This window comes from Ammospiza caudacuta, chromosome 20, assembly GCF_027887145.1.
Source record: "Ammospiza caudacuta isolate bAmmCau1 chromosome 20, bAmmCau1.pri, whole genome shotgun sequence".
In the NCBI taxonomy this organism is placed as follows: Eukaryota; Metazoa; Chordata; class Aves; order Passeriformes; family Passerellidae; genus Ammospiza; species Ammospiza caudacuta.
This window is the reverse complement of record NC_080612.1, coordinates 11,314,243-11,335,251: the sequence shown is the minus strand read 5'-3', so window position 1 is coordinate 11,335,251 and position 21,009 is coordinate 11,314,243. Positions and strand designations below refer to the sequence as shown.

Sequence of the window (21,009 nt, the reverse complement as noted above, 5' to 3'; positions counted from 1 at the left end):
GCACTCAGGATGAACACCCTGTCCCTCCCCAAGGCAATGTGGGATCCTTGCTGGCCCCTCCACACTGATATTTCTGTTAAAAGCCCCATTTAGCCCCGGCTCCATAATCAGAAATATCCCAAACCAGACTTCCCACAAGGAATGCAAATAACAGAGTGTCTGTCACCCAGGCCCAGCAGCACCTGAGAGAGCAGCAGGGTGAGGGTGCTCAGGAGGGCTGGGCATTGTCCTGTTTGCTGGAGACCAAAGGGTTCAGGAAGATTTTATCTCTTTTTTGCATTTACCTCTCAGTCTTTGCTTGCTTTCCATCCACCAGGTGCCTCGTGCCTGGGTACTGATAAAGCAGCTCATCCTGAAGCTCCACCAGCACTTTCAGCAAGGCCTCCAGGGCTTTACAACCTGCAGAGCCAGAGACACAAGTGATGAGATCTGATCTATGGGGGAAACCTTAAACCATGACCTGGTGAGTTTAATGAGAGGACTCTGATCAGAAAAGCAGAACTCCAGGCCCAGAAACCCTCAGGAAGAGAGAAAGGGAAGGAAAGATGGGGTGGAGGGGTGTAAATCGATCAATACACGGTGTGAATGTGATTTTTGCTGGGATGAGCAGTTCCACCTCACACACACAAATCCTGAAGGAAGATGTGATGCTGTGTAAAGGTTTTTGCAGCTGACAGTTCCTGTGTCCATGCAGTGCCTGCTCCAAAGGCTGTGGGCTCTCCAAGGTCACACAGCTCCAGTTGACTGTGGGACAGGTTAGCTGCACACTGCCACAGCATTTGCCCTTCAAATACAGCTCTTTTGTGGCAACCAGCAAGGCTGCCTGCACAACTCTGGTAGAAAACAAGTGTCTGCCAGGTCTACACAAACTGTCCCTTTGCACATCCACCACAGGGTCAGCTCTGCCAGCTGAAATACACCCAAAAACCTACACTGACCTTCCTGTGGCAGAGCACGGGGGTTTGTGTGGGGAGCAGGAGCTGGATCTGGGTTTGTGTGGGGAGCAGGAGCTGGGACCTTCCCCAGAGCTGCCCCTGCTGCCTCCTCTGCCACGGAGCCAGTGGGGCTGCTCTGATAACTCCCCAACCTCCCTTTGCACGTGGCACAGAAAGAACAGGGAGAGCTTTTCCCCACTCCATTGCTGTCTTTATTTCTGCTTTTCAGTGGGGGACACAGGGATCGTGGGCAGAGTGAACAGCAAATCTTCCTGAGGCAGACAGAGGCAGAAATCAGCCCAGACACTCAGAGGTCTCAATCTCTGCGTGCTCCCACTGTGATATTGCTCAGCTGTCACCACCTCCAGATAAATGATGGCCTGACCTCAGGAACAGCAGTGTCAAGGAGAAGATGCTTTAAGATTTCTGTTGCAGATCAGCTGCTGGACTGGCCCTCCCTGAGCCCGTGGTTCATTATAGATCCACCCTGACAACTGCTCTATATAAACCTATTAACGGATTAGGTTTGCTGCACTTGTAAATCAGACGTGCGTGAGCACCAAAACAATTCCACCAGACAAACAGACAAAAGCCCTTAAAAATGCATTTGTTGTAGGTGTCTGCAGCTAAAGCATCACCTGCAGGAGCCAAGTGCCCCCACCCTAGCCTGAGTGCACAGCTCACACCAGCAAAATCCTTCCCACTGCCTGCAGCACAGCCCAGCATCCCCTGAGCTTCCCAAACTGTTTATTTTCTCCCTGCTGCCTCTCCTCCAGCAGCAGTGCTAATGCACCCCAGGCAGCTTTGATCCTGGCAATTACAAGTGGAGCAGCACTCCAGCCCTTCTGGGGTACAGCAGCAAGGAAATAAAGACAGGCTCAGGCTGCCCCAGGCCATGAGACAGAGTCCAGCACAAGTGGGCATGGGCAGCAGTTCCATTTGGAGTGAAGGGGCTGCAGAGGGCAGGGAAGACAATGACCGTGTGTCTAACCAGGTGGGAGGGCTAATTACTCCAGGCAGTGCCTCCATCACAGCCTCTCAGAGCTGGGTAATTTCCCTGCTCTCAGTTCTTGGGTATTTAATGGCATTATTGGATGGCATTCTCACTTCTGCTGCTGGCAGCTTCAGTGCGCTGTAAACTCAGCTTCAGAATCACCCTCTTCTGCTCTCTGCCCATCCAACCCTGCCCTATCCATCCCACATTTCATTCCAGAGGGGGCTGTTTTCTTTCCAGCCTCCTCTCCATCTCCTCTTCACTCTGAAGTCCCTTTGCAGTGCCTGCTCTGGGGCAGAGTCTGGCCCCACCTGTGAATGAAGGCAGCACAAACCCAAACTAATCCATGGATGCAAACTGGGTCATTTAGAAAGGACCCTGGACACTGACTGACCCTCCTACCTACCCCCAGCAGGATTTTTGTAATGCTGCTCCTTGGCTGGAACTGGCACACAACAAACCTGGCTGGAATGTAATCTCCAGCTCAGATGGGACTCAGCGTCAGTGGTGAGACACTACTCTGGAAGAGTCCACAGGAGCCCCTTCCTTGGTGTCCAGGAGGGAAAAGTTGTTCCAGACCCATCAGGCAGCAGATGAACCCACCCAGAACACTGGGAGCCAGCATCAGTAAATCACAGCGTGCCTTTCTCTCAATATTCTTACATCTTCCCTTCATGCAGCCCCCAGCCAGGCTGGAAGCAGCCCTGGAGCATTTAGCTCCATTCAGGGACAGCACTGCCATGGATCAAAGTGCCAGGACACCCACCAGAGATGAAACCTGTCCTGCTGCTGCCCTCAAAGCACACAAACTCAGTTCTGTCAGTGCCAGGGGTTGTGGGCACACTGAGTGGGGACACCTGGCTGCAGGGGCTGCTGTGCTCATCCATGCTCCAGGCCCAGCATTCCCACAGCTTCCCAGCCAGGAAAAGCCCTGCACTCCCTTCCATGAGCTCTAAAGATGGGGTCTCATTCCACCCTCCCAAGCAGCTGCACGGGACACTGAATCCTTGGGAAAACCCTTCCCAGGCTGTTCCAGCAGGAACCACCACCTACCCAGCACACAGCTCCACTGCAGAGCTGTGCCAGCACTGCAAATTGAGTGTGGTGTAATCCCCCCACCTACCCAGCACACAGCTCCACTGCAGAGCTGTGCCAGCACTGCAAATTGAGCACTTTTCCCCCTCAGTTCAATCTGGGGCTCTGGCATCACAGGACCATCACAGGCATGCAATGCTTTCCATCCTCCCTGCCCCTCCACAGGCTGGGGAAGCACCCACACAGGAAAGCTGGGGCAATGCTGGCATTGGGATGAGGGGATGCAGAGCAAAAGCTGGGCTGGGAGTGTTCCCCTGCCTCCAAGGACAGTCCCAGGGAGCCCCCATGACCCCACCACACAAATCAGATGGAGGAGAAGGACCCACCCTCTGATCTGCATGGCTGCACACAAGGAGAAGCACCTCCACCTGGCACACAGGTTTATCCCAGGAGAAGGGGAACCTTCCCTCCCTTCAAGGCTGTGGGACAGGAGTTAAACTCCAGGTCAAAATGGCCCTCGAAGAGCTGGCCCTGGAACAATGCTCCCCACTCACAGCCAGCAGCAGCCACTTGCACTCGTCATCCCCAGCAATTAATCCCCCACCAAACACGTTTGATTAAATCTTTTCAAGCAAATCCTTTGCTTTGCTTTTGTTAGTTCACTTCTTGTCAACATCTATTAAAATATGCCTTTAATTCTCCCACAATCTTAAAAAACACCGATTCCACTGTCTTCAACTTTAATCAACTGTATGGCCGGCATTTTTCATTTCATAATAATGTGCTGTTTGGAATTCAAGAGGCAGGCTCAACATCAATCATTCGGCAAGAATTTTTCCACTGCAATAAATATGCAAATGAGGAAAGCCAGTCAGTCGTATTTCAGGCCCGACTTGCTAGTGTTTTAAAAAAGACACAAATTTATTAATTGCCGTTGGCCAGCGGAATCCTATTACTTTGGGCATTGATTACAAAGCTGTGTGAGTGATTATTGTGCAACTCGCAGGCTATCCAGGCATGAGGAAAAATTATTAAAGCAAGGCAGAGATTATCAACTCGGAATAACAATAAGCCTTAACATTTTAGGCCTCTAACTTCTTCAACAAAGAATTACGCCGCAGCTCCAGTGTATCATAATTCTGAAGGCTGTCAGTATTACTTTTGGAGCTTGCTCTGTATTCCCAGCAGCAGGGAAAGGAGGGGGAATTCCTCCAGGTGGCACATCCCAGACACGGGGCTGGGGATGGGAGCCTGGATTAATCCCAGGGTGGAAGGAACCTCAGAGGAACAGGCAGGATGGCAGCAGCCCCAGCCTGGCACCCCTGAGCATCCTGGGGTCCCACAGCAACATGGCACAGAAATGAAAGAAATAATTCTGGTGGGTACAGGAGCTCCAAGAGCCAGCCCAGACTCGGTGTGATTTTTTACAGGTGGGGTGGTTACATTCCCATTTCTCACACACTTAAAGCACTGGGAAATCTGTCCAAATGGGAGCAACACTCCTTTCATGCTCCCCAAAGCAGGGGATTTGGGGAATTTTACCAAATGATAGAGGAAAAAGACTGACTTTGCTGCTGGCAGCTCCACACCCAAGCCCAGTTTGCCGGTTCCATTGGAATGCAAATGATGCAAGAGCCTTTGCAGAGGGGAAAATTGCATTCCCTGGGCACAAAGGAGCCAGGGCTGCACCCCCCTGCCACAGCAGAGCTTCAGCTGACTCCCAAGGAGTCCCAGAGCAGCCTCAATTTAGCCCTTCCACTCCGATATTACTGCATCTGACAGGGAGGACAACAGGATCAGACACAGATGAGTTTGCTAAAAGTAAAGAAAATAAGTGGATTCAACAAGAGAATAAAGGCTGGGTGCTCAGGGGTTTATGAGAGGGGACTGGGGGAGGGGGACAGCTGAGCAGGAGAGAAAGAGAAACACTTGCATGAAGTTCATGCTCTGCTGATTCACCTCAACCATCATCTTCCGACATCAGCCCAAACCAGGGAGGGGCTGGGGCTGGCAAAAATGAGATTTATAAAAACTGATGCTTTCCATTGCTGGAAATGCAAAGAAGCTGACAGCACACATTCCTGCCTCTGCCAGCCTGGAGGCCCCAGGTACGTGGGCAAGGAGGAGAAAGGAAGAGGAAATGTGAGATTTCATGAGATTCCACAGTTCTATCTGGATATTAAGGCCAGAAGGGACCATTAGCCCATCCACACTGACCTCCCCACATAATACCAGGCCATTAATTATATTTATCATGACAAGCTCTGAGTTTCCATCTCAAGGTACCCAATTGCCAATTAATCCCAGTTAGCTGACATTTGCACATGCTTGTCTGGACACTTTTAAAGCCTTTGTTTCCCTGCATCTTGTTTGTGCAGTACAAAGACTAACATGCACAAATATTTAGCTAAATTCAGTTTAATTAGCTATTAATCTTGAGAAACTCAGGTGTAGGCAAAGCTGAGTGTGGTGTAATCCCACGGGCTGGGGTTCAGATGGATCAGGGCACCAGCCAGGGACTGTCCCAGCTTTTCCTGCACCAAAATTTAAGGCAGATTTCAAATAAACCTCAGACATCACCAAAGAACAACACACATGGGCTGTGGAGATCACCTATAAAATCAATTTACCACACCCATTCATGAGAAGGAGACAACAATTCAGCTCAAAAATACTGAATAGCACAAGCCAAAAGCCTTGGCACTCTGTGGGGGAGGACAAGAGTTTTTCCTCTGAAAATACCCAAAACTGCATGTTAAACACATATCCTGCATTTCTCCACTACCTCCCACACAGAATTCCTGAACAAACCACAGACAGTAATGACAAACCAGAAAATACCTTCCTGGTACCTCTCACAGCCCAAATTCTGCACAAACATCTGCACTTCATGACCCAACTTAACACTCACAGAGCAACTGCAGAGCTGCAAACCTGAGCCCTCTCCATCCATGGCTCTTCCCTCTCATATCACACCCAGAATGGCTCAGGAGCTGCTCATCCTACATAGCCCCTCCCTACCAAAAGTTCTCCATGCATATTCCACAGAATTCAGAAAAAAGGATCTGATTCCTTCACTTCCTTCAGCTGAGAGAAGAGTATTCATTAATGTCAACAGGCTTTGGCTCAGTCCCAGAAAGAGCTGAACAGATTCTCCATGAGATCAGAGAGGACAGGTGGAATCTGGGGACACCTGCATCCAGAGGAGAGCTGGAATTTGGGGACACCTGCACCCACATCCATTTCCATCCCACCCAGTCCTGCAGGAACTGACAGGGCTGATGCTTTTTGTATTCATAAAGTGTCCAGACTAACACAATTCAATTAAAATGAACTACCAGTTTTAAGTGGGCTAGATCTGATCACAATAATTTACACTCAGGCTTGAAACCCGGTTCTGCTGTCACACATTTGTGCAGGCTCCCAGTAAAATCTTCAAAGCAAGAATATATTTAAGTCCATGATCTTGCCTAGCACCAATTAATCCTGTAAGTGCTCTATGCCTCTGGAAACTGTGTAATCTGCCTGTGCCTCAGTTCCTCCCCCTCCCTGACACTCACCCTGCTCTGCATTAATGCATTAACATCTCCAGATGGAGGTGTGGATACACTGGAGCTCTAAAAGCCACCCAGGAATGGAGGGGGGAGCAGAATTACCAGGGAGTTTTGCTGCTGAGTCCTGCAGGATTCCCTTCAAAATTCCAAGCCTGTGTCAGTGAATCCCATTTCACCACAGAGCTGTTCCCACCCAGGTGTGCCCAGGTGAGGGGAGAGGGGAGGCCTTGCAGCAAATCCCCTCTCCCAGGAAGGAACAGCTTCTCTGGCACCTGCAGCACACTGGATTTATCCAAAATTAGTCCCTGTTTAACCAGGGTCCTCAACATGGCTTACCTGGATGTGGTGGAGGATGTAAAGATATTATTTTAAAGACTGGGATTAAGAGAGCCCAACAAAAATCCTCATTAAACGACACTGAGAACACACTCATACAATAACTGAGACTAAACAGAATCTTTCCTTGTCTCCTAAATTCAAAATATTGCAGAGCCAACCCAGAAGAAAATGAAGCTACTGAGGGTGAAGCTGAATGTGCTGTTTGGTCCCAAACCACAGAATCTGTCACGGGACAGGAACCCAACCTGCTGTTCCAGGGCCCAGCTCAGGAATTATTCCAGATGAGAGCACAGCTCTTTCCCACTCACCACAAATTTCCACCCCAGAAACAGCCACTTCTGGGTCCCTCAAAGTTCTAGCAACAAAAATCCAACAACTTCATTTCCCAGAAGCCAACAAAGCCCTATGGTGGTTTTTGTTGTTGGGTTTTTTTGTTTTGTTTTGTTTTTTTTTTTTTTTTTTTTTTAATCTGATTCACTATATTCAGGTTTATTTTATTACTAATCACAAACCTTGGTGAAACTTCACCCCAGCTCTCCAAAATGTAAATAAGTTGATATTTGCTGTTGGGTCCTGCACTGAACAAATCCATCCCCACACACCCTGCATATCTACTTTTACCAAACCCACTATTTCCTCCATTTCTTGAAATTATCTGCAGCTTATGCTGAGGAATAGAAATGTGGGATTCTGGTATTTTCTCTCAATCCACTGACAGATGGAGACAGAGCCAAAAAAAAAACCAAACCCCACACAAATGCAGTGAGCAGTTTGCATTTCAGGGACCTCCTGAACTCTTGCAAAAGGGAAGCACAGCCACTTGTCCCTTTAAAATCCTGCAACTTCCATCAGTTTCTGGCAAAAAACTTCCTCACCTTGGTTTCTGTACACTCTTAACTTATCTCACCAACTATAAAGTGAAAATAACACAATCTGTTATTTAAGAGCTGAAATTCCCAGCTCTTTTTGAAAAGCATGAAGTATTAGTCACTGAAGTGTTCCCAGTTTAGCATTTTTAACCAGAATTAGAAAGGAAAAGCTCCAGGCCTGTACTGAGAAGCTCAGGCCTTTGAGGATGGAGAGATTTAATTCCTTAAAGCCCTTGTTACCTCCTTGTCCCTCAATTATTTGTGGGTTTTTCTGTCACCCTATCAAGATTTAACACAACAAGCCCCAAACACTGGAACTGTTTAATTCCTGACACCCCACCAATGTTTATCCCACCTCTGCTTTGGCTCTGCCTTGCCCTTGAGGGGATTTTTGTGGCCAATTCCAGGAGCTGCCCTGCCAGGCTGGCAGCACAGTGAAATATGAGTGGCAGGCCTGCAATCTGTGCACAGCCCCACACAGAAACTTGCACCTTGCACTCCCTTCCTATGTAAATAACGCAGGGATCCTGCGGGAACGTGCCAGGGATTGGAATTTTTAATTAATGGGTCTCTTTAATGTGCAAATCAGGAGCAGATTGCAAATTCTGACTCGCATTGATTATGAAAAACATTAATTGAACGTGCAAGACCCCAAACAGAGGCAACATCTCAAGCCCTGGACCAGACTGGGAGATGCAGAGCAGGGAATACAAATCTGTCCTGAGGAACAGCCCAGCACCCTGGAATTGTGAGCTGGGAGGGTTTGTGTGTGCAGGACATTAAACACTGGACATTTGTGCTGCTTTCAGGGCTCAGCCACCCTGATCTCAGCACTGAAAACCACCCAGACTTGGGTGCAAAGCAGGAATAAACATGAGCTCCATGCCCACAGCTTGGTCTCCCATTTGTATGTAAAAAGGGTGACAGAAAAAAAAAAAATCTGGGATATAATTAAAGATTTAAAAAAAAAGGGAAATAAAAAGTAAGACAGCACAAACAAAGCAATGCTGTCTCTTTAAACAGAAATTCATCCTATATAAATTATGGCCATAAACTTTTCCTGCAGTGCAGCCTAATTAATTCTTGTTCTATACACAAAGGGAAATGCTGGGTGACAAATGGGTGTGAAGCCTGAAAGCTGCCAGGTCTGCAAAACATTTTCTACTTCAATTTATAAGCAATTTTGCAGTAAATCATCTACCAGAACCTGAGATCTCAGGAATCTAAGGTTGTCCAAAGCATGTTGTAACATTCAAAGGGAAAAAAAATCATAAAAGATTACAAAAATAATAAATTAAACATTTTAGGTATCGTAACCTCCGGTCTCAAAATCTGGAAAATGAGCATGACCTTGCCATTTTCACCCAGGTTTGGCTTTAAAACTGCAAATGGATGGAGAATTGCTGTCTGCTCTTTAACACAATTACACTCTGGCCCTTAGGGAATTCCAGCACCACAACAGGGCTGTCCTGAGTAGGAGATACCCAAGAAGAAAACACACAAAGGACCATTTTCCAATTCAAAAGATTCAATCTTCCTTTGAGCACAGCGCAGAAATTTCATGAGAAATAGAAAGATTTAGGGGAAATGACTGGGAATACTCTTGTCCAGGAGCTCTGAGAGCACTGGGAGCCTCCTGACTTCAGCATCCTGCAGGGTCACCCAGAGTCTGGGATTTTGGCACCCAGTCTTTTGTGCAACTGGAACACCAAATCATTCCCTCCTGCTCAATGAGGGGTGATGAAAACATGCCAGATTTATTCTGTGGGCTTGGGCAGAAGTGCTGAGGCTGCCCTGAAAGGAGAGCATCATCCAGGCCATGATGAGCCCCAATCCTGCCCAAGGCTGAAGTGCAGCAGCAGTGGTGGAATGTCCCTAAATTCAGCATTTCCCATCTGTCAGCCTGAGATTTCCCCAGCTAACACTGCCCTGTCACTCCAGCTCTGTGCTCTGTCCTCACAGATGACCCAGAGAACACAAACCCAAGCTAGGAGGAACATCAGAGAACATATCCCTGCCCAGATGATGAGGAGAAGGTCAGGAGGGGACCATCCAGCACCTCTGAGCAGTGCAGGTTCCCCCAGAGCCCTGCACAAGTGAGGCCCCAGCCTCTGCAGCACTGGGGACATTACACTCCATGCTCCTGGCTGTATTTTGCTTATGGGAAATACCAAAATGTCAACCACTGTTTCTGTTAAAGGTCTTTAATGATATTGCATCTTAGACCTGTAATGAAACATGGAGCTGGGGCAGCTTGTAATGCATCTCATTAAGGACATTAATAACGTGTGTTCCACTGAAAGGTCAGCACAGCCTTGGTGGAGTTTGCCTTTTTGTCCTTAATCACTTCACTTCAAGCAGCAGAGCCACCTTTGAGGCAGAAAGCAGCTCACCTGTAACTGCAGGTAAGCTGGCTGCCCTGAGGCAGAGGAGCTCAGGCAGAACTTGCTGCAGGACCAAGGTTCAGGGGATGTCTGATCACCCAGACATCTCCCTGCCCCTGCATTCACCTCCAGGCCAGGAAAAAGGTGTCCAAATATAAAAACGGAACAGACCCACACCACACTGAAACCCAGTACTCTGCACCCACCCACTGCAGCCTGCATGTTATGATTTCATACTGGGGAATCTACCACAGATCTCATCAGAACAGACTCAGGAATGAACAGATGGAACATTTCCATGCTGGAATTCATGTGCACAGCCCCTCCTTTGGGCTGCTCTGCTCCTGCTTTGGGCATACCCCAGCATTCACTGGCCCAGCACACCCCTGGCACAAGGTGTCTCTGGACAAAGCACCCAGCTCTGCCCTGAACAGCAATGGGGAATTGTTTGTAAGGGTCTGAGCAAGGGAGAAAGATTAAAAGGCTCTTACAGTTCTCCACAGCGTGGTCAAAGTCCTGTCCCCCCTCCTTCCTGAACCTGGGGTAGGTGTCTGGCTGGGGCAGCCTGTTGGCTGTCAGGAGCACCTTCTGCATCTTGATCCTCCCTTCCATCAGCTGATCCCACAGGGCTTCAAAGAGAAGGGGAATGAAAGAATCGGTTAGCAGGACAAAGCACTGGTTCCTGTGAAGGGCCTGGCAGCTCAGGCCTCTCCTCCTGCCCAGGGCAGCCCTGGCAGGCACTGGAGCACAAAATGGGAGCCACAAATTGTCCCTGGACAAAGCAAATCCCAACTGCAGCTCTGTGACCCACAGACCAAACCCCCCCTTTGCTTTACTGCCTCTAAGGTGTGACAGTTTAACAGTTCAGACAGGAAGAAATGGCATTTTGGGAGTGACACCTTGGAAAGAATCAAAGTGATCACAGCAGGAGCAGTGCAGGGAGCTCCCAAACCCATGAGGACACTCAGCACTGGCTCAGTTGAGCTCATGGATAAATACACTTCCCATCAGGAGCTGTTCCAGCAGCAGGGACACCAGAACATCTGGCAGAACATCTGCACATACAGGGGGCTGCTGCAGCTGCACCATGCTGAGGGGCTCAGCTGCTCTCACACCGCCAAACACACACAAACATGCACAAACCTAGCTGGTTCCTCACAGCTTTGCCCTTCTCCACTTCCTCAGACTCCTGTCCTCTGGAGAAGGTCAGCACTCCCCCATCATCTTCACTGTCTTTGGCTTCTTTTCCATCATCGTGGTTCTCACTCCCAAATTCCTCCTCCTCCTCGTTTCCATCTTCCATGTCAGCATCATCCTCATCCTCGTCTTCATCCTCCCCTTCGCTGCTCCCCACATCATCCATGCCCTCTGTAAACTTCTCAAAGTCTGTGATGTTCTGGGAGCTGAACTTGGGTGCCTTGGCCTCTTCATCATCCTCTTCCTCATCCTCCAGGTCCTCCTCCTGCTCACTGCCAGCACTGCTGGGCTTCTCCCTGCCCTTGGTGCCACCACTGTCCTCCTCTTCTGAGCCTTCACTGGCACTGTACCAGTCATCCAGTGCTTCTTCAGCTGATAAATGAGAAAAAAAAAGTTATTTACTTGGCAGAAAAGTTCACCAGCATCAGCTCAGGTCTGGCTAGTTGATGTCCATCTCAACTGTGGCTGTTCCCTGCCCTGTGACAGGTTTGCCATGCTCAGTCACGAGCTGACACCATGTTTTGCCAGCAAAAAGGGGGGGAAAAAATGAGATTTCTTACCAGATCCTTCTTCAGACAGAGCATCTCCCCAGAGCTCCTCCTGCAGAGCCTTCCGAGACGTGGCTTTCCCACTGTACCTCTTATCAGCCTCCAGGAGAGAGGCTGAGGCTCTCTTCCTGATATTGCCAACAGGCAAAATGTCATCCGTGCCCTCATCCTCAAACCTGTCAATCACTTTAGCAACTGTAGCTGTGGGGGGAGAAAGGGAAGGGGTGCTTGAAACTGAGCTGAACTCCAGCCTGGAAGGAGCCCTGGGAAGCTCCTCAGGCTCTGTAACAACCAAAGAGCTTCACCCCTGCACTGCACAGGGGAGCAGCAGCTTGGAAAAGTGCAGGAAAGGCACACAAATAATTCCCTGCAAGGGGGAGAGGCTCCTGCATGAAGCAGAACATGAACTAAGCCCATCCAAGCCCTCCCTGGGATGCAGGAGAGCCATTTGTGACTCTGCAATGCCTTCACTCACTTCATGCCTGCAGGTTAAAGAGGAAAACTGCAATCCAGCACTCTGGCCTCTTGCTATATACACAAACCACATAAATACATAAACATTTCAGAAAAGCTCCACAGAGGAAATCATTTCACTGTGGTTGTTGCCCTCCTTCATCCCCATCTCCTGCAGGACACAGAGCAGGGCAGCCCAGCCCAGAGAACACATCCCACCCTCCTCCCTCCCTTCCCACTCATGGGCAAGGCACCCTGTGCCAAACTACAGGGGCAGCTCTGTGGGCAGTGACTCAAACCCCTGAGTGCTCCTAGTGAGTGTTTGGAAACGTTAATGCCTGGCTCGGAGTGTTTGTGAGAGGCAGAGGGGGCAAAAAAATCTCATAACCAAAGCAACAAAGTACAGACGCTCCAGGCAGCAGAGGATGCAAAATGCTGGGAAACACGGAGGGCAGGGCAGATCCTTCCAGCCACCTCCTGGGATCCTCAGTCTTGGCACCACCACGGGATGAGGTTCTCCCCAGAGCAGCTGGGGCTGCTCCTGGATCCCTGGCAGTGTCCCAGGCCAGGCTGGACGGGTTTGGAGCAGCCTGGGATAGAGGGAGGTGTCCCTGCCATGGCACTTGATGGGCTCTGAGGCCCCCAAGCCAACCAGTCTGGCATTCTGTGAAGTCTGGGACAAAATTATGGTTATAAAATGGGAAAACGTCTCTGCTGACCACGGTAACTTCCTCAGTTAACAAAAGAGACGCTGCTGCTCTCACACAGACTGCAGGAAAGAACCAGGCCAGGCCTAGCACAGCCCCGACCGGGGGTGGCCCCAGCCCCTGACAGAACCCCGATCCCGGACACATCCCCGACCCCACAGGCGGCTGGATGAGCCCCATGGCGGAGGAAACCCCCAGACCCGAACAGCCCCGACCCCCGAGACCGCCCCGGGCCGGGGGCACGGCGGGAACCCGACCCTCCCCACGGCCCCGCGCCACGTGCGGCCGTTCCGGCAGCGCCCGGGCCGCTCCCGCCCGCCCCTCCCGGCCCCGCCGGCCGCGGTGCCATCCCCCCTGCCCCGGTTCTTCCGCACCTTCCTCCGCATCATCCTCGGGGTCCCGCGGGGCGGGCCGGGGGTCCAGCAGCTCCTGCAGCTGCAGCGCCAAGGGCGCCGCCATCTTGGGGTGAGCGGGGCGGGGCCGGGGCGGAGCCAGCGCAGGGGAGGGGCTGGGGGCGGAGCCTGCGTGAGGGGACGGGGCGGGGCCTGAGGGGCGCCCGGACTCACCGGCATCCAAACGAGAATAAACCCGAGATCCAACCGGGAATAAACCCGGGATCCAAACGAGAATAAACCCGAGATCCAACCGGGAATAAACCCGGGATCCAACCGGGAATAAACCCGGGATCCAACAGGGAATGAGCCCGGGATCCAACCGGGAATGAGCCCGGGATCCAACCGGGAATAAACCCGGGATCCAACCGGGAATAATCCCGGGATCCAACCGGGAATAAACCCGGGATCCAAACGGGAATAAACCCGAGATCTAACCGGGAATGATCCCGGCATCCAACCAGGAATGAGCCCGGGATCCAGCCGGAGCCCCCCCGAGCCCCCCACCATTATCAGGGGATTTGCAGCCCGTGTGGGCAGCAGGGCTGTGGGAACTGGGGCACCCGGTACCGGATCCCAAACCGGTGCCAAAGTGCCATTAATAACGCACAATATGACAACTATTGCTTTAAATCAACGTCGAACTTTCTCTGCCTCTCCAGCTGTGCAGAACTGAATTAATTCTCCTCCCGTCCTGTGTTAGATATTCTGTGGCCTCTGCTGGAGTCCCTCTCACTGCAGCGAGGTCCCGGAGCTGCGTTCTCAGGCCAGGCCTTGCTCACAGATAGATCCTTACACCTGAGTTACACCTGAGTGACACCTGAGCTACACCAGCCACGGGGAATTCAGTAATTTTGGCTCCTGGGGTCGCACTGTGGCCGAGGAGCAGCAGCCAGGCGATGAAGACATCCCTGCAGAGAGAATTAGCAGGGACAGGTTCTCTGGGCTTGCCCTCTGCCAGCCTCTCCTGACCCCTTTCTGTGCTCCTAAGGTGGCCCCAAAACTCCGGGAATTGCCTGGAATTGGGGAGGCTGGCATGGATTTTGTTCCAGGGAGCAGAGCCCCCTCTCAGCCTCTGCAATCCGAGCTGCAGATGGAGCCCTGAGCTCCAGACCCCACAGTGAGCTCCAAATTTGGGCTTTCCACATCCACATTCACCTGCGAGGGCTCCAGCAGCCCCCTGTGAACCTGAGCGAGCTGATGCTCATCGCCTTCTTGTCCTCCCTCCCCCAGAGGTGCCTTTAAATGCAAATAAAATAAATAAAAACCATCAGGATGTGGCTGGTGCTGGGAGGACGGGGCCGGGATGCAGCCGGATCCATCCCGCCGCACGGCTCATGCGGGCGCTTCTCCTACAGAGGGCAGAGGAATATCAGGAATTCCCATGGCCGGGAGAAACCTGGCAGGCACCGCGAGGGAGCGGCTGGAAAATCCCAAACATCGCCGTCCCCTTCCCAGCCCCGCTGGGACGCTCCCTGACACTGGTTACCTTGATGGCAAAATAAAGCTGGATTTATAGAAAACCCAATGTTTACTGAAAACGCACATTTTCACAGCAACCCAAGCCTTAAAATACCCAACAGCAAAAAATCCAACTCAGTTTTGAGTTGTATTTATTGTTGAGTTTGTATTTATTTTATCACAGCAGGATGGATGGCTCTAATGCTCTGCATCATCGATGGTGGGGGTTACCCCTTCTCCAGCAATGAGAAATTAAACACTAGCTTTTGTTTGTTTATTTATTTATTTACAAAGAAAAATTATTTATTTATTGGAAAACCCAGAAAACTTATAAACCAGGAGGCATGCACAGTGTATCTTCCCTGGCTTTGCTTCTAGGTTTTCCTTTTTTTGTACCCTTTGAGTTTGTTGGTATTTTGTTCCCAGATGCCGCCATAAACAAAGGGAGGAGCCTGGAGAAATAAATCCGTGAAAAATTAAGTAGCAGGAACAAGTGCTTACCTGTGCAGTTACTTCTGAGTAACCAACCACTCACACAACCAGAGAACTAGTGCCAAGACTCCCCTACATAATTGCATTTTCAAACCTCTGCACTCTTGGAGTGAAAAAGGGATGTTCTCTACCCTCACAAATAATGAATTGCCCTGTTAATGAAGGGAGAGAGGCTTTTAGTGATGGTTAAATAAAACAGACCCAGCAGAATTAATAAAAAATACAAGTGAGTTGCATTAGTCCTTTGGAGTAAATAATGAGCTCCTTGAAGTCCCAGCGTTTTTGATACCCAGGCCACCGAGATCAGGATTTCACCCACTGAGACTAATGGGACAATTGCTCCATATAAATCCCAAAGGCAGCAATGCATTCAAATCCACATCCCACAGCTGTGAGCCCAGGGGGGCCTGGCAGTGCTGGGCTGTTCCTGCTCTGTGCCACATCCATCACTCACACCCGCAGAACAAACCTGTGCTCAGGTGTGGGGGACCCCTCACCACCGGGTCACCCCCAGCCCGCTCCCACAGCCACAGGACCTGTTAATTCACAATTTTTCAGGAGGAGATGCAGTCAATGCAAAGCCACATCAAACGGCAGCTGCAGCCCGGGAAAGTCGGGGATTGTTAAAATATTTCACCCACAGAGTCGCCTTTGCCGCTGTTTATTCTCTCTCCTCTGCCTTTCACTTAGCAGGGTAATTAAATCAGACTCCAGGGCTGGGTTTTAATTTCTGGTTCACATGCCCTCCAACCATGCTGCCGTGCCTGGGACTCAGAATAGAGCAGGGAATATTTGTACAAAATCTGTATCGATACATTTTCATTTCAGATGCTCGTGAAAGGCTTTTTATGCCTCGCGGTCGGTTCATAGAAACTCTTGGCCTGTTTAGAAACTCCATCAACCTCACTGCCATCATCTCTTTGGCATTTTCCCTCTTAATTTTACTTTTTTATTCACGTGCCTGTTTGCTAGGATGGGAATAACCTGAACACAGAGCAGATAAACAGGGGAAGGTGGAACAGGCTGGGCTGTAAGAATGGCTTCCAATTTCTCCCACTCAGCGTCTCTCGCTGCCATGCCCGTGGAGCTTTTGGGAAATTGTCAGATGAGATGGCAGCTGTGGCAGGGAAGGGCTGTGCATCCTCTCGTGGCTGTACAATTACAGGTTGTTAATATGAATCCACCTTTCAGAGCCATTCCTTCAGCGGAGCACAGGAATGGGCTGGGATGGGAGCGTGGAGCCCCTCGGGCACTGCCAGGAGGGATCACAGGGGCTGCAGGAACCCATTCCAACGGCATTCCCACAGATCCACGGGAATTACCCACCCCGGAATGGCCTCTGCTGAATTTAATTGACTTACTTCATCAAGAGCAAAATTTGACCCATATACAGAGGGCCTCATGCTGGCCAAAAATAGCCACGAGCTGGGGCTGATCCTGCCAATGCTTGGGTGAACAAATGTCCTTCTCCAAACTGACCTTTATGGTTTCAGTCATGCTACTTCAGTTAAAATTTCCTTTTTAAACCAGCAACACAAATTTATCCATGAAAAGGAGAGAAAAAAGAAGTGAAAAGATCTGGGGAGGAACAGAAAAGAACACAAGCAAACCCCATCCACTAAAACAAATTACATAAAATTTAGATTATGTACATAAAGAAACTCTCCTTATAAATATTTATTAGTATTTTTCTTCTGTGCTTTTATTTACTTGAGTACTTCTGCTATTCCTAACCCATCCTTCATTCAAAAAACACAATTGCTTTAAAGATTTTATCAACCCTTAATGGTTCCTACATTGAAAAATAGAAGGAACAGAGTGTGTCTGAAGAGATGCACAGCCCAAAGATCCTTACAGCAGATAAGAATTTTAAAGGCCACCCAAAGGCACTTTAAAAAGTAGACAAAAACTGGTTTTGGAAGGAGCAAAATGTCTGATATTCAAGCAAACCACCCTCTGTGTGCTCTCCTATGGACACAGACCGGCACCAGGGCAGTGTGAGGCAGCCTCTCCCAAGGGCTTCACTCCCAGAAATGCCCCAGAGCCCCTGGAATTCCTCTCACCCGGCTCTGAGCAGCCAGGGGAGGATTTCCAGCCCAGGTTCTGCACTGTGCCACAGTTGTCACCCTTCCCAGGCACCCTGCACAGCCCTGCCCTGCCCTGCAGACCTGGGCCAGGGATTTCCTCCCAGCCACGAGGGATCCCAGCGGCCCGAGCAGGGTCAGATCCCTCAGGAGGGAGCTTGGGGTAAAACCAAACAGCAGAAATGGATTTTGAGATTTCCCAAACTGTGAGCAGTGCCCACGTGGCACCGAGGCAGAGCTGTCCCTGGGTTTGGTGACATCCTGGAGCAGAAGCTGTAAGAGAGCCCAGTCACAGCCGTGTCCCATCAGGGTCACCAGGGGATGTTCCCACAACAAAACCACGAGATGACAACAGAAATAACAACTGTGATCCCTTGTGCCAAGGGAACAGCCCTGCAGGGACACCCTGAGAACACCCCAAGAACACCCCACAGCCACGGCTCCACAGCCCCAGGGACATGGAGTGAGGGATTTGGAGGCCACCTCACCACAAGGCCACATTTCCTCTCCAGTTCCTGTGTTAAAATTCTGCATTTAATGAGTGAACCACTCTCACATCAAACTCTGCTTTCCAAGCATGAGCTCTGTAGCTAAACCACCACAAGTACTATCAACAAATAAACAAATCCCAGATTTATAATCAAAATATTTTTAAATGGACACACTAATTTCATTTATAACTTCATGGGTGTTTTGTTGGCATGAGGAACGCTGAGCACTCCATGCCATGGCAGAGACAAAGAAAGGATTTCCCAGAACCTGCTCTAGCATCACAATTCCTTGTTCCCAGCTCACCAGCACAGAAGGATTTGCGTCAATTGTTTAAACTTAGTAGTTGTGAATTTATCTGTTAGGGGTAGGAACAGAAATGGGGATTGCAAATGCTTTAATTTCATATTGTAAGAACATGCAAAGCTTAAAGACAACACAGTTATTCAAGAGAAAAATCCAGACTACAGCAAAAGGAACCATTCTTGAGAGGACACTGCAATATCTGCCACTTCCCAGGATAGCAAAAGTATGTCAATCGGCACTGATATTTTTAAATTATACTTATTTATCAGTTTGTATCCTGTACCCATCACTCGGCACCTGGGTACAGACAGTAAAATATTACAAATAATTTATCTACAAATCATCATTTAAATACATCTTTACTCCTGGGATACAGATCTTCCCAAACCCCCTTCCATCCCCAGCAAACAGATCCCAGCAGGGCCCGGGGAGGGAGGGAGTGGGCAGAGAGGAGCCTTGGTGGGGCAGCGTGGGACATTTGGGCCAAAGCAGGGCTTTGGAAACTCACAGCATTTTACAGACTTTGATCACCTTGCACAAGCCCCCTCCCAGAGAGCAGCCCCGCACGGACAGTACTCACAGCAGAGCCTGGAACCCTTCTGGGCCTGCAGCAGCTCTCGCAGGGGCTGTGCACGGATCTTCGGCTGGGCCCAGCATCCCCGGCCGTGCCAGGCAGGGCAGGGGCAGTGCCAGCTCTGCCCTCGGCTGGGACGCGGCCCGAGGTCACCGCAGGCAGCAGGAGAGACCAAAAGAGAGCAGTTACTGCCCAAAGGGCTCCTGGGGCGGCCCTGCACGGACACAGAGCCGGGCTGTGCATGGCAGAGGCAGTGCAGGACCCCGGGGTGGCCCCAGGCCCTTCTCCCGTCCATCCATCCATCCATCCATCCATCCATCCGTCCGTCCGTCCGTCCGTCCATCCGTCCATCCGTCCATCCGTCCATCCACCAGGGAACGCTGCCGGAGTCAATGGAAATGCTCTTGTAAACAAGGACTTACAAGAAGCCAACGTGACAATGCTTTCAAAAGGAGTTTGCCTGTGCAATTGTTGCTGGATTAGGGGCTTCAGACGCACCGAGCTCGCTCTGAGGAGAGCAGAATTCCAATCTCCACGGGCTGGGGCTGGGCCTCGGCCATGGGAACGGCTCCTGGGCTCCCCCAAAGCCAGCACAGCCCCGAGGAAGCGATGGGAGCATCACAAAAACACAAACTCTCCTTTTTACAACCTAAACCGAGCCTTGTCACTGCCTGAATGAACACAGAATAAACTGTACAAGGACCCAGAGAGAGAGAATGAAAGGGAAGAACCCCTCAAAATTTCCTACAAAACAAACCTATTTGGTGAAGTCCTCATTTAAAATCATCGATTCAACAATAAAGCAGCAGCCCAGCCCAGCAGCACAAACAGCAATATTTATCTTTCCCAGATAAGTAGAAGTTTGGAATAAATAAATCACCCATATAAATGCAAACCAGAGCAACAAAACATGGCAATAGCAAAAAAGACAAACAAATGAGTTAGACACGGAGTCCAGGAGTTTAAAAAGTCTCCCCTGTATTTAATAAAGCATGAATTATTTTTTTAGAAACACTAACAGATCCCTTGCAGATAGTTTTTTATCTTTATATTGTTATTATATAAGACATTTTGTGTTTAAAGTGAACTATTGCTTCATCTAGGTGGCCCCTCGGCTGGGCATAGAAATTAGCTATAAAACAAAATCAAAAATCACCATTGAAAATCACAAACTATACAACTCAAAAGCACTTGGAGCTGGTTCTTTTCCCACCCCCAGTCCGAAGAGAGAAATAATGGAATCACTGGGAACGGGCAAGTCTGGGGGTTACCATAAAATTCTGTGTCTGCATCAAATGCAAGCGAAGGCAGCCCAAGCAGAGGAAGGAGGAGATGCAATCCCAGCTCGTCCCTTTCCATTATTAACCCAGCAGGTGGAACATTCAAACCAGGGCTCTGCAGAACCCAGCCTGACTCTTTGTCCCCAGCACAGCTCCAGGTCCTCTCGGAACCAGCGGGAATTTTGCTTTTGAAGAACTGAATATTCACGGTTGATAATTAAAACGTGAAATTTGGCATTTCTCAAGGCTGCAGGATTTTTTTGTTTCATTTTTCTCCAAGAGAATGAGGCTGCATCGAGGGCAAAGCAAAATATTCTCCCCCACTGCCTTTAGAGAACTTCAGAACGAGCAAACGCCGCCAATGCGCTGACTCTGCCTCAGCTCTAAGAGAAAAGGATTCAAATTACTTCCAGGACATTGAGGCTATGCTGTGTCCAAACCATCCAATTAGGAGAAAAAACCCAAAATTACCTTCAAAGAATTAACTAAAAGTGGATCAATTGCAATCCGTATCTTTGCAAGCGTTTTACATTTTCAACACATTTTTGTTTATGCATAAAATCAGCATTTCGAATGTTCTATCTTAGCACAGAGCACGAATAACTGAAGATATTGAATAATTTGATTATTTCTGAATTTTAAAATTTAAAATGCTGTGGAACAGGGTATTTGGACTTCAACAGCTGAGCCTGGAGATGGAAAGAAAGGCTGGAGCTGCCTCTGGCTGCTGTGTGCATCGACACCAGGGCTGAGGCTTCCCCCAGAGCCAAAGAGCTGCCAGGATCAGCAGCAGCGTGGATCATCCCTTCTCAGGGCTATTTTACTCCAGAGAATCAATTTCCAAAAATTGCTTGAAACATCAAATGAAACACGAGTTATCTAAACATCAGATTTTCTAATTTTATTAAAAACGCAC

At 49.6% G+C, this 21,009-nt stretch overlaps 1 protein-coding gene across 1 annotated transcript in view; it reads right to left on the bottom strand.

Annotated features, from left to right (window-relative positions):
- AATF (apoptosis antagonizing transcription factor) overlaps window positions 1-13,485 on the bottom strand; it is a 35,518-nt gene extending 22,033 nt beyond the window's left edge. Inside the window, exons 1-5 of the mRNA XM_058817889.1 lie at window positions 13,390-13,485; window positions 11,868-12,056; window positions 11,254-11,679; window positions 10,602-10,739; window positions 285-399 (exon numbers count right to left, since the gene is read on the bottom strand). Coding sequence (XP_058673872.1) covers window positions 285-399; window positions 10,602-10,739; window positions 11,254-11,679; window positions 11,868-12,056; window positions 13,390-13,474 — 953 coding nt within the window. The 5' untranslated portion in view covers window positions 13,475-13,485. The remainder of the gene's footprint in view (window positions 1-284; window positions 400-10,601; window positions 10,740-11,253; window positions 11,680-11,867; window positions 12,057-13,389) is intronic.
- Window positions 13,486-21,009: the final 7,524 nt, after the last annotated feature.